At 43.1% G+C, this 13,332-nt stretch overlaps 1 protein-coding gene across 1 annotated transcript; it reads right to left on the reverse strand.

Annotated features, from left to right (window-relative positions):
* Positions 1-2,636: 2,636 nt before the first annotated feature.
* On the reverse strand, positions 2,637-7,302 carry LOC144499771 (high mobility group protein B1-like). The gene is made up of 5 exons (XM_078222215.1): positions 7,045-7,302; positions 5,381-5,542; positions 4,158-4,306; positions 3,640-3,814; positions 2,637-3,247 (listed from the first exon to the last, which is right to left on the reverse strand). The coding sequence occupies exons 1-5, from the start codon at positions 7,282-7,284 to the stop codon at positions 3,095-3,097; spliced, it is 879 nt and encodes a 292-aa protein (XP_078078341.1). The 5' UTR covers positions 7,285-7,302; the 3' UTR covers positions 2,637-3,094.
* Between the last annotated feature and the right edge of the window lie 6,030 nt (positions 7,303-13,332).

Consider the following 13,332-nt stretch of genomic DNA (forward strand, 5'->3'; position numbering starts at 1 on the left):
AAGAGATTATAGTTTCAGAATAAGGGGTAGCAGATTTAAAACAGAGATGAGGAGAAACTACTTCTCTCAAAGGATCACGAATCATTCGAATTCACTACCCCAGAGCTTGGTGGATGCTTGGACATTTGAGTAAATTTAAAGAGATACACATTTTTAATTAGTAATGGGTCAAAGAGTTATGGAGAACAGACTGGAAAGTGGAGTTGAGGCTGAGATGAGATCAGCATCAATCATCATCATGAGTGTGATTGTTGCATTATTAGAAATAAGTGTTTAGGTGGACAGCAACTTGCAAGATTAGCTGTGGGCAGCATTGTCCATCCCCACACATGTTCCTCTGAGTGTTCAACAGGACGGGGGCAGCATGGTGGCACAGTGGTTAGTACTGCTGCCTCACAGCACTAGGGACCCAGGTTTAATTCCCAGCTTGGGTCACTGTCTGTGCGGAGTTTGCACGTTCTCCCCGTGTCTGCGTGGGTTTCCTCCGGGTGCGCCGGTTTCCTCCCACATTCCGAAAGACATGCTGGTTAGGTGCATTGACCTGAACAGGCGCCGGAGTGTGGTGACTAGGGGAATTTCACAGTAACTTAATTGCAGTGTTAATATAAGCTTTCCTTGTGACTAATAAACTTTAACTTTATGGGTGCAGTTCCAAAGTTAAGGGAACAGCAATTGTAAGTAATGAATGAACTTGAGGGAAGCACAGTACTGATGCTTGCAAGTTACTGGTGGCACAATAAATTTAAAAGAATACTCAGATGCACTGAGTTTTTAGCTGGACCATTTTTGCCATTCAGGCAGGTTCAGGTCAGATTTTGGAGTTGAGTGTTTGAAGAGGTGCAGGTCCACCTGCCTGTAGCATATCCTTTCTATTTCCCCTCTTCTAGTGCAATATTAACTTAACTCTTTGGTTTGAAGATAAAGCATTCAAACAATGTCAGTCTCTCTGCCCCTACAAGATATCTTTTTAGGTTTCTAATGGGCCCCACAGAGAGGTGGGCAGGAGCGACCATCCAGGGAGGAGCAGACTTCTGGGGTGGTCACAGGGGTCAATCAAGAAAGGGGGATTGTGAGGGAGGTAACCCTCCACCTGAAGCCTAAGCAGGGTAAACCTGTCAAGCTTCCAATCTCGTCTCCTCCTGGTGCCCTCAAAATTGATATGGAAATGCCAGCGTTGGATTGGGGTGGGCACAGTCTCACAATCCGAAAGCTCGTGATTCCAAATAAACCTGTTGGACTTTAACCTGGTGTTGAGACTTCTGACTGTCCTCAAAATTGAGGCAGGGTAGGAGCCCTTTCTTCCGAGGCCATTAATTGGCCACTTAAGGGCCTCAATTGGGTTGAGGGCAGCTAAGCTGATCTAGACCTCATCTGCCCATGGTAAAAATACAAAAGGATTGGACTGGGCTGGACTGCCACTTGGGTAATTTTATATGCCTTCGCTTGCAAATCTGCCAGCAGATGCTAAATTCTTCCCTAAAGTTTCATACTCGCAGAACGCTTTCTAAAGAATAAAACTAACTTATCTCTGCCACTGAAGATAGGTGATAGTATTTTCACCCACGTCTTTAAATATATTCCAAATACTAAGGGACGGATTTCAACAAAACGTGGTACAGATAGGATATGGCCCAAGGCAGAACTGGTTAATTTTTGGCAAAGATACAAACCCAGATTCTGGAATTTTCTAAAGGATCAATTAACATTGCGTGAAAGGGCAAATTAATTTATGAGCAGAGTTTTCAAAACAGATTATTGGATGTAGATTGGCCTAAAGTATCCTCATTGAAATTGAAGTTCTTTTAAAAAGATTTTCAAGCTTTGTAATTACAAAGCATCAAGGCGGGGGAATAAAAATCAAGACTGACCTTGACATAGCCTGGTGGAGGCACACACTCTACTTCACTCGTTACCTTACTACTTGCCTTGGGAGTCTGTAAAATTGTATCAAGTAACTCATTTTGAAGTGCTAAATGTTAAAATTCAGAGAACTCCGTTCAATTTGGCTATCTGACAGCAGCATAAACAGTAGTTGTTACAATGTTGAGCCATTAGTGTCATGAACTGCGTGCGTTTTGAACAGTTAGCATCAACAGCACTTTCTAAATCTGAAATCACTACCACCTAGCTAATCATGGGCCGATGTATGGGAACACCACTACCCGCCAGACCCCTCCAAATAATACACCATCCTGACTTGGAACTATAATCACTTTTCTTTTACTGTCATTTGATCCAAATCCTGGAACCCACCCCCCACCCCTCCCTAACAGCACTGTAGTTGTACCTACACCACATGGACTGCAGGCAGTTCACCACCTTCTCCAGGGAAATTAGGAATGATTAATAAATGCTGGCTGAGCCAGTGACACCACATCCCATGAACAAATGGGATTTAGCATTTGTTGAAACAATTGCCCATGTGAAAAAACCTCAGTTCTTAGTTTATCACTTCACATGTAGCAAGTCAAAAAAAATAGGTGAAAACAAATCAAGCTGGCTTTTGGTGACCATTTACCCAACTAACAAGTCAAACTAGAAATCACAGCAGTGCAAAGAGCTCTGGCAAGTCCTTAAGCCAGTCACCCAAGAGTGGGGAATATAGGGATTTTATTGCAGAATAAAACACAACTGGAGAGCATTAATAAAAAGTTTTATTTCAAGCATTTCAAAAGGTCAACAAAAACAAAAAGCTGCAATTTTTAGGCAATTACAGTGTGGCAATCTCAATTCTAGCACAATGTCTTATACACCAAGAACCTTACAACAACTCAAAAGCAAATTAACTTTCCCCTCCCTCAAAGCTAGTTGGCAATGTGTGCCAACATGAAATCGCTCTCACCAAGCCAATTTATTGTCACCCCCTCACCGTACCGGCCAAGGTTAAGTGTCAAACAAAACACCACTAAGAACCATTGGGCCATCCAAATACACTGTCATAGTGTGTTAACTATACAAAACAAAAATAAACTGTACAGTTTAAAATCAAATTCTCATATACATAGCCTTATATATTTTAAAAAGAAGCAGAGTGTGTACAGGGCAGGGGTAAATGCTCAATAGCTGAGAAATGTTGCTGGAAGAAAGGTAAAATTCAATCATCTTCTTCCTCCTCCTCTTCCTCCTCCTCATCATCCTCTTCATCATCATCCTCCTCTTCCTCCACCACTTTCTTCTTTTCCACTTTGGCAGCTGAAGCCTTCTTAGTGGAGTCAGGCTTTGTTTTTGCACGATATGCTGCAAGATCCTAAAAGTCAAGAATAAATGTTTCTTTAACCCAGATAAATAATCACTTTTTCCATTAACTACATTAGCCAGAATCAATGTAGTTCAATATTTGTTGAAAATGTAATAGCACCCTCTACCTCAAAAGACCTGACATAGTATCACTGTTGTAATGGCAAGTTTAATCATTGACTTGTGCCAAGTTGTAAAGTGACCTCAGGAATTCTTGGTTTTCACTCCAAATATCCATCCAAGCAATATCACTCATCTGTAACCACTATCCCCCCCTCTTCCTCAGTCTGCCTATTCAAGGCCAGATGGGTGGCATACTATGCAGCTCAAACTATGTCAATCAGCCTCATTTCTTGGGAGGGGGACTATAAACAAAGGTAGCATCATTCAGTCAAACATTACCATTTCATATCTTTCCTTCAGCTTTGCTGCCCTCTTTTCGTATGGAACCTTATCATTTGCAGCCGTTGCATTCCAAAGCAGTCCCAGCTTCCTGGCTGTATCCCCAATTGATGACCCAGGATTTTCCTCTTTAATTTTGGGGCGCCAGTCAGAGCAGAACACAAAGAATGCAGATCTGAAATTAATCGGAGTTAAATAATTATTTCAAAATAAGGCAAAAATCAGATGTTACAAGTAAACATACAAAACATTAAATTTACTTTCTTCCACCCAAAGGGGCAGTACCCAACTTCAATGCAGTTGTGGGGGATGTTGTTGCCATAGCATTTGTCCAAAGGAGTTAGTGCACTGGAGTTCAGGCTAGATGCTTATATGAACAAACTTAATGAATACATAAGTATTCAAATATTGTTTCCAGCACTGCTAATCCAATGCACCCTCTTTGACCAACTTTTCTGGTCAAGTTTCTGGCATTTTATCTTCATTACCAATTTAGAACATATTTTGTGAAAACTTACGGAGGTCTTTTCGGTGCATTTGGGTCCTTCTTTCTCTTCATCTTCTTGGCACCTTGTGGTGGCTCATAATTCTTCATTTCTTTCTCCCAACGGACCTTGTCTTCTTTTGCCTTATCTTCAAATTTTAGTTTCTCTTTACTTGTCATGGACTGCAAAAGAATTCAACTAAAATAACTTTGTAAAAAAAAGACTGCTCAAACATTTCACTAGAGGATTTCCGTGAAACTGACCAAAGGCAAATCTGTAGTTACAATTTTGCCGACAAATAAAATGTCAAGCTTTAATATATAACCATTCTTGCCACCACACCCTGACATTTTGTGCAACTCAATCACAACCGCCATCACCTGAGTCTGAACCTGATTCAGTAATGTTCCAGTATACTTATTTCCATGTGTTATTCTAATAAACCAGAAATGAATGAAAAGATGGCACAGATCACGTTTATTTACTGTTAAGTAATAATCCTCTCTCCGAGGACCACGAGTCTATGAAACCCTCTTCCCAGAGGGCAGTGGAAGCAGGGATACTGAGTATTTTTAAGGGCGAGTTAGATATTGATTGACAAGAGAGTCAAAGGGTATTGCAGGGAGGTCACAATCAAATCAGCCATAGTCTTGTTGAATGGTGGAGCAGGCTCAAGGGACTGAATGGCCTACTGCTATTCCTAGTTCATATGTAAATTAGAGAGTTCTAGTCAAACAACTTCTCTGGAACAGGACAATATTTGTCACTAAAGTGTAAAGAAAACATTCAGACACTGGAGGCTGTGCAATTAAAAACTGCAAGGCTGTTTGCTGTCAAGAGTTATTAAGAGAAACTACAAAAACTTGGACAATTCACCTTAGAAAGAATGCATTGGAGGTGATTTTACTATTCCAGAATATCTTTTACCATAGTAAATGTTAATCCAGGATATTATTTGAAAATTAAATAGGAGAAAAGTGACAATTTCAGACCAAGACAAATTCACAACCAGTACTGAATACTAAAGTATTTCTAGTCAAGGAACTCAATATTTTGAAATAAATGGATGCTGTAGCAAAGGTGAAGAAAATACACTGTAGAATCTCTACATGTACGATGAAAGAAAATGGGAAATAGGGCCTCCATCAATATTATCTTGGTAAAGAACTTATTGCAGATATTCGATAAATCAGATGACAATTAAACCTGGCAATTAAATGTGCAATCCAGGTTCCATGGAAATACAAACTGCCCACCTTCCATCTTTCTGCACACTTCTTTGAGAATTCGGAAAAGTTGACACTTGCATCAGGATGCTTCTTCTTGTGCTCCTCACGGCAAGTTTGGACAAAGAAGGCATAGGAGGACATTTTGCCTCGGGGTTTTTTAGGATCACCTCTTACCATTTTGGCCTTTTTCTGAAAAAAAACATGAGAATGAATTCCATTCTGTACAATCCTTAATATTCCACACGTACTCCAGTAGTTCATGAAATCGAGGCATGATGTTCTGCTTGGGGAGTGGGGGGAACTTTATTCATAATGCAGTGTATGCATTTCCTCAAGTCACTTTTAAAAAAACACAAGTTTTCGGGGTACAAGTAGCAGTAGTGTATTGTTGGTGTGTCATCTGCATCACCCATCGGCACCTTAAACTACCTGCCTCAAGGTCTGTATCTCTGAACGAGAATTATTCAGAACACAATTTTCATCTTAAAAATACTTAAATCAGCGAATTTAGTGAGTGGGAATGCTGTTTCCCCCCGCCCCCCCATTCCCAGGAAAAACAACCGCGCCCCACATATTTTAATAGGGGACTACAAGGGGGTCCAAATTCAATGGAACCAGTTGTATGTTATTGTTGCAAATCTGCCCTCAGCATTAATCCCATCCCTAGCGGAACTTTAAAACCAAAGCAAAACAACCCCCTCCAAAACAAAAAAAAAATCAGTCTAAACAATATTTCCGCGATTTAACAGCCCCGCCTAACATTTCACGGCTAAAAGTTTTTTTTCCCCCAAAAAAATAAAACACTTCGTGTTAAGTTTTCTTCATCACTCCGCGCCTTTTACTTTGTCACATTGCACTGTCGGAGGCGGATAATTAAAAAAAAATAATTGTTCACCAAAAAAAAAAATCAGAAAAAAATCCAATTAAAAAATATATATTTTATTTCACCACCGTTTGTTTTTTTTAAAAAAAAGAAAAAAAAGTTAATCGGTCCCCGAAATCGTTCATTCCGTTTAAAATGGTGCGGCTTGGAAGCAATGGCTGAGAACAAAAAAAAAAGAGGTCAAACAACAACGACAATATTTCTTCTTCCATGTTGAAAAAGGCTTCTTCATGAGAGAAAGTCCCCTTCAAATGTCACCCGGCACCGTCTTGGGGCGGTTGGGCGGGTGCAGATGCGGGTTTTGCGGGTGTTTTTCTGGCCGCTGCTCTTTGCGCTGAGGGGTATGTAGTTATAGTGTGGGCTTTGTATATCTAGTTTAGTGTTAGAGCCGCGAATGGCCGCTCGCCTCTAACACACACACACACTACATGGCTCCATCTTGATAGCAGCGTCTGTCTGTGAGAGATAGGGAGGAGGGGGGGGGGAGAAGAGAAAAGCAGCCCCGCTCGCCCTGCCAGCTCACATCCCCGGACAAAAAAAGCTAACGCCCGGATAGCCGGGAGCCCGGGCTACCCGATCCCGCTCCCAAATCCCGCCGCCCTGCCAGCCCAGCGCCGCCACACACGCCTGCGAAAAGTTGAAGCCAACTCGCTGCTCGACGCGCTCGCTGTTTAATAATGGCTTTCCCTCAGCCGCCGTCAGCCATGTTAAACAGCGCTGCTGAGGTAAGGAGGAGGAGGGGGGGGGATTTTTCTTCAACTTTTTCAGCCCAACAACGCGCCCAACAAAACAAGAGAGTAAGACATGCCCGTGTAGAAGCTGCTGGATTTTGGGGCCCCCCTCGGTGGGTGGGTTGGATGAGAGCGAGCCGCTGTATGTACTGTGCTGCCCCGCTCCGCTCTGTACCGCTCCGTGCCGCTCTCTCTCTCTCTCTCTCAGCCTCGCGCTGTAATGGCTGTGCCTGCCTGCGCACCGCCGCACACACTGCCGCTCCGCTATTGGCCGCCGCCGACACAGCCCGCCCCGCCATTGGCTGCCGCCCTCCCATTGTTCTGACTAGAGCCGCCCTCCCATTGGCCGCCGCGGGGAGAACGACGGCCCAGGGCCAAACAGCGCGCAAATACAAACCCAAACAGAGCCACTCACTCAGCTGTATACACTCAGTTATATATACACTCACACAGCTATATACACAGCTATATATACACTCAGCTATATACACACTCACACAGCTATATACACAGCTATATATCCACTCACACAGCTATACACACACAGCTATATACACTCACACAGCTTTATACACAGCTATATATACACTCAGCTATATACACACTCACACAGCTATATACACAGCTATATATCCACTCACACAGCTATACACACACAGCTATATACACTCACACAGCTATATACACAGCTATATATACACTCAGCTATATATACACTTACACAGCTATATATCCACTCACACAGCTATACACACACAGCTATATACACTCACACAGCTATATACACAGCTATATATACACTCAGACAGCTATATACACAGCTATACATACACTCAAACAGCTATATGCACAGCTATACATACACTCAAACAGCTATATACACACAGCTATATATCCACTCACACAGCTATACACACACAGCTATATACACTCACACAGCTATATACACTCAGCTATACACTCACAGCTATATACACTCAGCTATATATACACTCACACAGCTATACACACACAGCCATATACACACACAGCTATATACACTCAGCTATACACACTCAGCTATGTACAGACACAGCTATATACACTCAGCTTTACACACACTCAGCAATATACACTCAGTTATACACACCAAATTTATTTGCTACCAAATAAACCTGTTGGACTTTAACCTGGTGTTGTTAGACTTCTTACTGTGTTTACCCCAGTCCAACACCAGCATCTCCACATCATACACACACACACACACAACTATATACACACACACACAGCTATACACACTCACGCATCTGTATACACTCAGCTATATACACACACAGCTATATACACACACACACACAGCTATATACACTCAGCTATACACACTCAGCTATGTACAGACACAGCTATATACACTCAGCTATACACACTCAGCTATACACGCACTCAGCTATATACACTCAGCTATACACACACACACAGCTGTATACACGCAGCTATACACACACAGCTATACACTCAGCTATACACACACACAGCTATACGCACTCAGCTATATACACAGCTGTACACACACACAGCTATACACACACACAGCTGTACACACACAGCTATATACATCCAGCTATACACAGACACTCTGCTATACACACACACACAGCTATATACATCCAGCTATACACACACACAGCTATATACACCCAGCTATACACACACACAGCTATATACATCCAGCTACACACACACACAGCTATATACATCCAGCTACACACACACAGCTATATACATCCAGCTATACACACACAGCTATATACATCCAGCTGTACACACACACACACAGCTATATACATCCAGCTATACACACACACAGCTATATACATCCAGCTATACACACACACAGCTATATACATCCAGCTGTACACACACCCACACACAGCTATATACATCCAGCTGTACACACACAGCTATATACATCCAGCTATACACACACACAACTATATACATCCAGCTATACACACAGCTATATACATCCAGCTGTACATACACACACACACAGCTATATACATCCAGCTATACACACACATCTACATACATCCAGCTATACACACACACATAGACACTCAGCTATACACACACAGACACAGCTATATACACCCAGCAATATGCACACAGCTATACACACACAGCGATATACATCCAGCTATACACACACAGCTATATACATCCAGCTATACACAGACACTCAGCTATACACACACACACATCTATATACATCCAGCTATACACACACAGCTATATACACCCAGCTATACACACACACAGCTATATACATCCAGCTATACACAGACACTCAGCTATACACACACACACATCTATATACATCCAGCTATACACACACACATAGACACTCAGCTATACACACACAGACACAGCTATATACACCCAGCTATATGCACACAGCTATACACACACAGCGATATACATCCAGCTATACACACACAGCTATATACATCCAGCTATACACAGACACTCAGCTATACACACACACACATCTATATACATCCAGCTATACACACACAGCTATATACACCCAGCTATACACACACACAGCTATATACATCCAGCTATACACAGACACTCAGCTATACACACACACACATCTATATACATCCAGCTATACACACACACATAGACACTCAGCTATACACACACAGACACAGCTATATACACCCAGCTATATGCACACAGCTATACACACACAGCGATATACATCCAGCTATACACACACGGCTATATACACCCAGCTATACGCACACAGCTATACACACACAGCGATATACATCCAGCTATACACACACGGCTATATACATCCAGCTATACACACACAGCTATATACACTCAGCTATACACACACAGCTATATACATCCAGCTACACACACACACAGCTATATACACCCAGCTATACACACACACAGCTATATACATCCAGCTATGCACACACTAGTAGGCGTGGTCTATAGGCCCCCAAATAATAATGATGAGGTGGGGAGGGCTATAAACAAGCAAACAATGGATGCGTGCAAAAACGGAACGGCAATAATCATGGGGGACTTCAACCTGCATATTGATTGGCTGACTCAAGTTGGAAGGGGTGGGATGGAGGAAGAGTTCTTAGAATGCTGTCGAGATAGTTACCTTGAACAGTATGTTAAGTGGGAGACTTTAATTTCCCAAACATAGATTGGAATATCCCTAGGGTAAGGGGATTGGATGGGGAGGAGTTCGTTAGGTGTGTTCAGGAGGGTTTCCTAACACAGCATGTTGTCAAGCCTACAAGAGGAGAGGCTGTACTTGATCTGATACTGACCAATGAGCCTGGACAGGTGTCAGATCTCTCAGTGGGAGAGCATCTTGAGGATAGCGATCATAACTCTATCTCCTTTATGCTTGCATTGGAAAAAGAGAGGATCAGGCAAGCTAGGAAAGCGTTTATGTGGAGTAAGGGGAAATATGAAGACATAAGGCAGCAAATTAGAGGAGTAATTTGGAAGGAGGTATTCTCGGGGAAATCTACTGAAGAGAGGTGGCAGTTTTTCAAGGAATGTCTGTCTAGGGTTCTACAAGACAATGTTCCGAGCAGACAGGGAGGAGTTGGTAGGTTAAAGAACCGTGGTGCACGAAAGCTGTGCGGGACCTAGTCGAGAAGAAAAGGAAAGCGTACAAAAGGTTCAGAGAGCTTGGCGAAGATAGGGATCTAAATGAGTATACGGCTTGTAGGAAGGGACTAAAGAAGGAAATTAGGAGAGCCAGAAGGGGTCACGAGAAGGCCTTGGCAAGTAGAATTAAGGAAAACCCTAAGGCATTCTATAAATATGTGAAGAGTAAAAGGATGAGACGTGAAGGAATAGGGCCTATAAAAGGTGAAGGCGGGAAAATCAGTATGGAACCAGTAGAAATGGCAGAGGTGCTTAATGAGTATTTTGCCTCGCTTTTCACAGAGGTCGGTCACCAGTGGTGTGCCCCAAGGAGCTGTTCTGGGACCCTTGCTGTTTGTCATTTTCATAAATGACCTGGATGAGGAAGTGGAGGGATGGGTTGGTAAGTTTGCCGATGACACGAAGGTTGGTGGGGTTGTGGATAGTCTGGAGGGATGTCAGAAGTTACAGAGGGACATAGATAGGATGCAAGACTGGGCGGAGAAGTGGCAGATGGACTTCAACCCAGATAAATGTGTAGTGGTCCATTTTGGCAGGTCAAATGGGATGAAGGAGTACAATCTAAAGGGAAAGACTCTTAGTACGGTAGAGGATCAGAAGGACCTTGGGGTCCGGGTCCACAGGACTCTAAAATCGGCCCCGCAGGTGGAGGAGGTGGTTAAGAAGGCGTATGGTGTGCTGGCCTTTATCAATCGAGGGATTGAGTTTCGGAGTCCGGGGATAATGATGCAGCTATATAAGACCCTCGTCAGACCCCACTTGGAGTACTGTGCTCTGTTCTGGTCGCCTCATTACAGGAAGGATGTGGAAAAGATTGAAAGAATGCAGAGGAGATTTACAAGGATGTTGCCTGGATTGAGTGGCATGCCTTATGAGGATAGGCTGAGGGAGCTCGGTCTTTTCTCCTTGGAGAGACGTAGGTTGAGAGGAGACCTAATAGAGGTATATAAGATGTTGAGAGGCATAGATCGGGTGGACTCTCAGAGGCTTTTTCCCAGGGTGGAAATGGCTGCTACGAGAGGACACAGGTTTAAGGTGCTGGGGGGTAGGTACAGGGGGAATGTTAGGGGGAAGTTTTTCACACAGAGGGTGGTGGGCGAGTGGAATCGGCTACCGTCAGTGGTGGTGGAGGTGAACTCAATAGGGTCTTTTAAGAGACTCCTGGATGAGTACATAGGACTTAATAGGATGGAGGGTTATAGGTAGGCCTAAAAGGTAGGGATATGTTCGGCGCAACTTGTGGGGCCGAAGGGCCTGTTTTGTGCTGTAGTTTTCTATGTTTCTATGTTACAGAACCGACGAGGGAACGAGTTATCTTAGATCTGGTAATGTGTAACGAGGTAGGTAGAATTAAGGATGTTCTTGTGAAGGACCCTCTTGGGTCAAGTGATCACAATATGGTCGAATTTCTGATACAAATGGAAGAGGAGAAAGTAGGGTCCCATACCACTGTCCTCTGTTTGAACAGAGGGAAGTACGATAGGATGAGGGCTGAATTGGCTAAGGTGGACTGGGAGAGCAGACTCGTAGGTAAGACAGCTGAGGAACAGTGGAGGATTTTTAAGGAGATCCTTTTCAGTACTCAGCAACAATATATTCCGGTGATAAAGAAGGGCTGTAAGAAAAGGGATAACCAGCCGTGGATAACGAAGGAAATTAAGGAGAGTATTAAATTAAAGACCAATGCGTACAGAGTGGCCAAAAATAGTGGAGAATCGGAAGATTGGGAAAACTTTAAGAAACAACAAAGAATGACTAAGAAAGCGATAAAGAAAGGAAAGATAGGTTATGAAGCTAGGCTAGCTCTAAATATAAAAAATGATAGTAAAAGCTTTTACAAATATATAAAAAGGAATAGAGTGCCAAGAGCAAATGTTGGACCCTTGGAGGACGAGAGGGGGGATTTAGTAGTGGGAAATGAGGAAATGGCTGAAACTTTAAATACGTTTTTTGTGTCGGTCTTCACGGTGGAAGACACAAATAGTTTACCGAATATTAATGATAGAGGGTTGGTAGGAGGAGAGGTACTCAATACAATTAATGTTACCAGGGAGGCAGTGCTTGGTAGACTAACGGGACTGAAGATGGACAAGTCCCCGGGCCCGGATGGAATGCATCCCAGGGTACTGAAAGAAATGTCAGAGGTAATAGCGGATGCGTTAGTGGTTATTTATCAAAATTCGTTGGATTCTGGGGTAGTGCCGGCGGATTGGAAAATGCCTAATGTTACGCCGTTGTTTAAAAAAGGAAATAGACAAAAGGCGGGTAACTACAAGCCGGTTAGCTTAATGTCTGTAGTTGGGAAAATGCTGGAATCAATCATTAAAGAGGAAATAGCAGGCCATCTGGATAAGAATGGTTCGATTAAGCAGACGCAGCATGGATTCATGAGGGGAAAGTCATGCTTGACGAAGTTGTTGGATTTTTATCAAGATGTGACTAGTGCGGCTGACGGAGGGGAACCGGTGGATGCGGTGTTTTTGGATTTCCAAAAGGCGTTTGATAAGGTGCCTCACAAAAGGTTGCTGAAGAAGATTGGGTCACACGGAGTTGGGGGTAGGGTTTTAGCGTGGATTGGGGATTGGCTATCCGACAGGAAGCAGAGAGTCGGAATAAATGGGTGCTTTTCTGGTTGGCAGATGGTAACTAGTGGCGTGCCGCAGGGATCGGTA

The sequence above is a fragment of the Mustelus asterias genome, chromosome 10 (genome assembly GCF_964213995.1).
Source record: "Mustelus asterias chromosome 10, sMusAst1.hap1.1, whole genome shotgun sequence".
NCBI classification, from domain to species: Eukaryota; Metazoa; Chordata; class Chondrichthyes; order Carcharhiniformes; family Triakidae; genus Mustelus; species Mustelus asterias.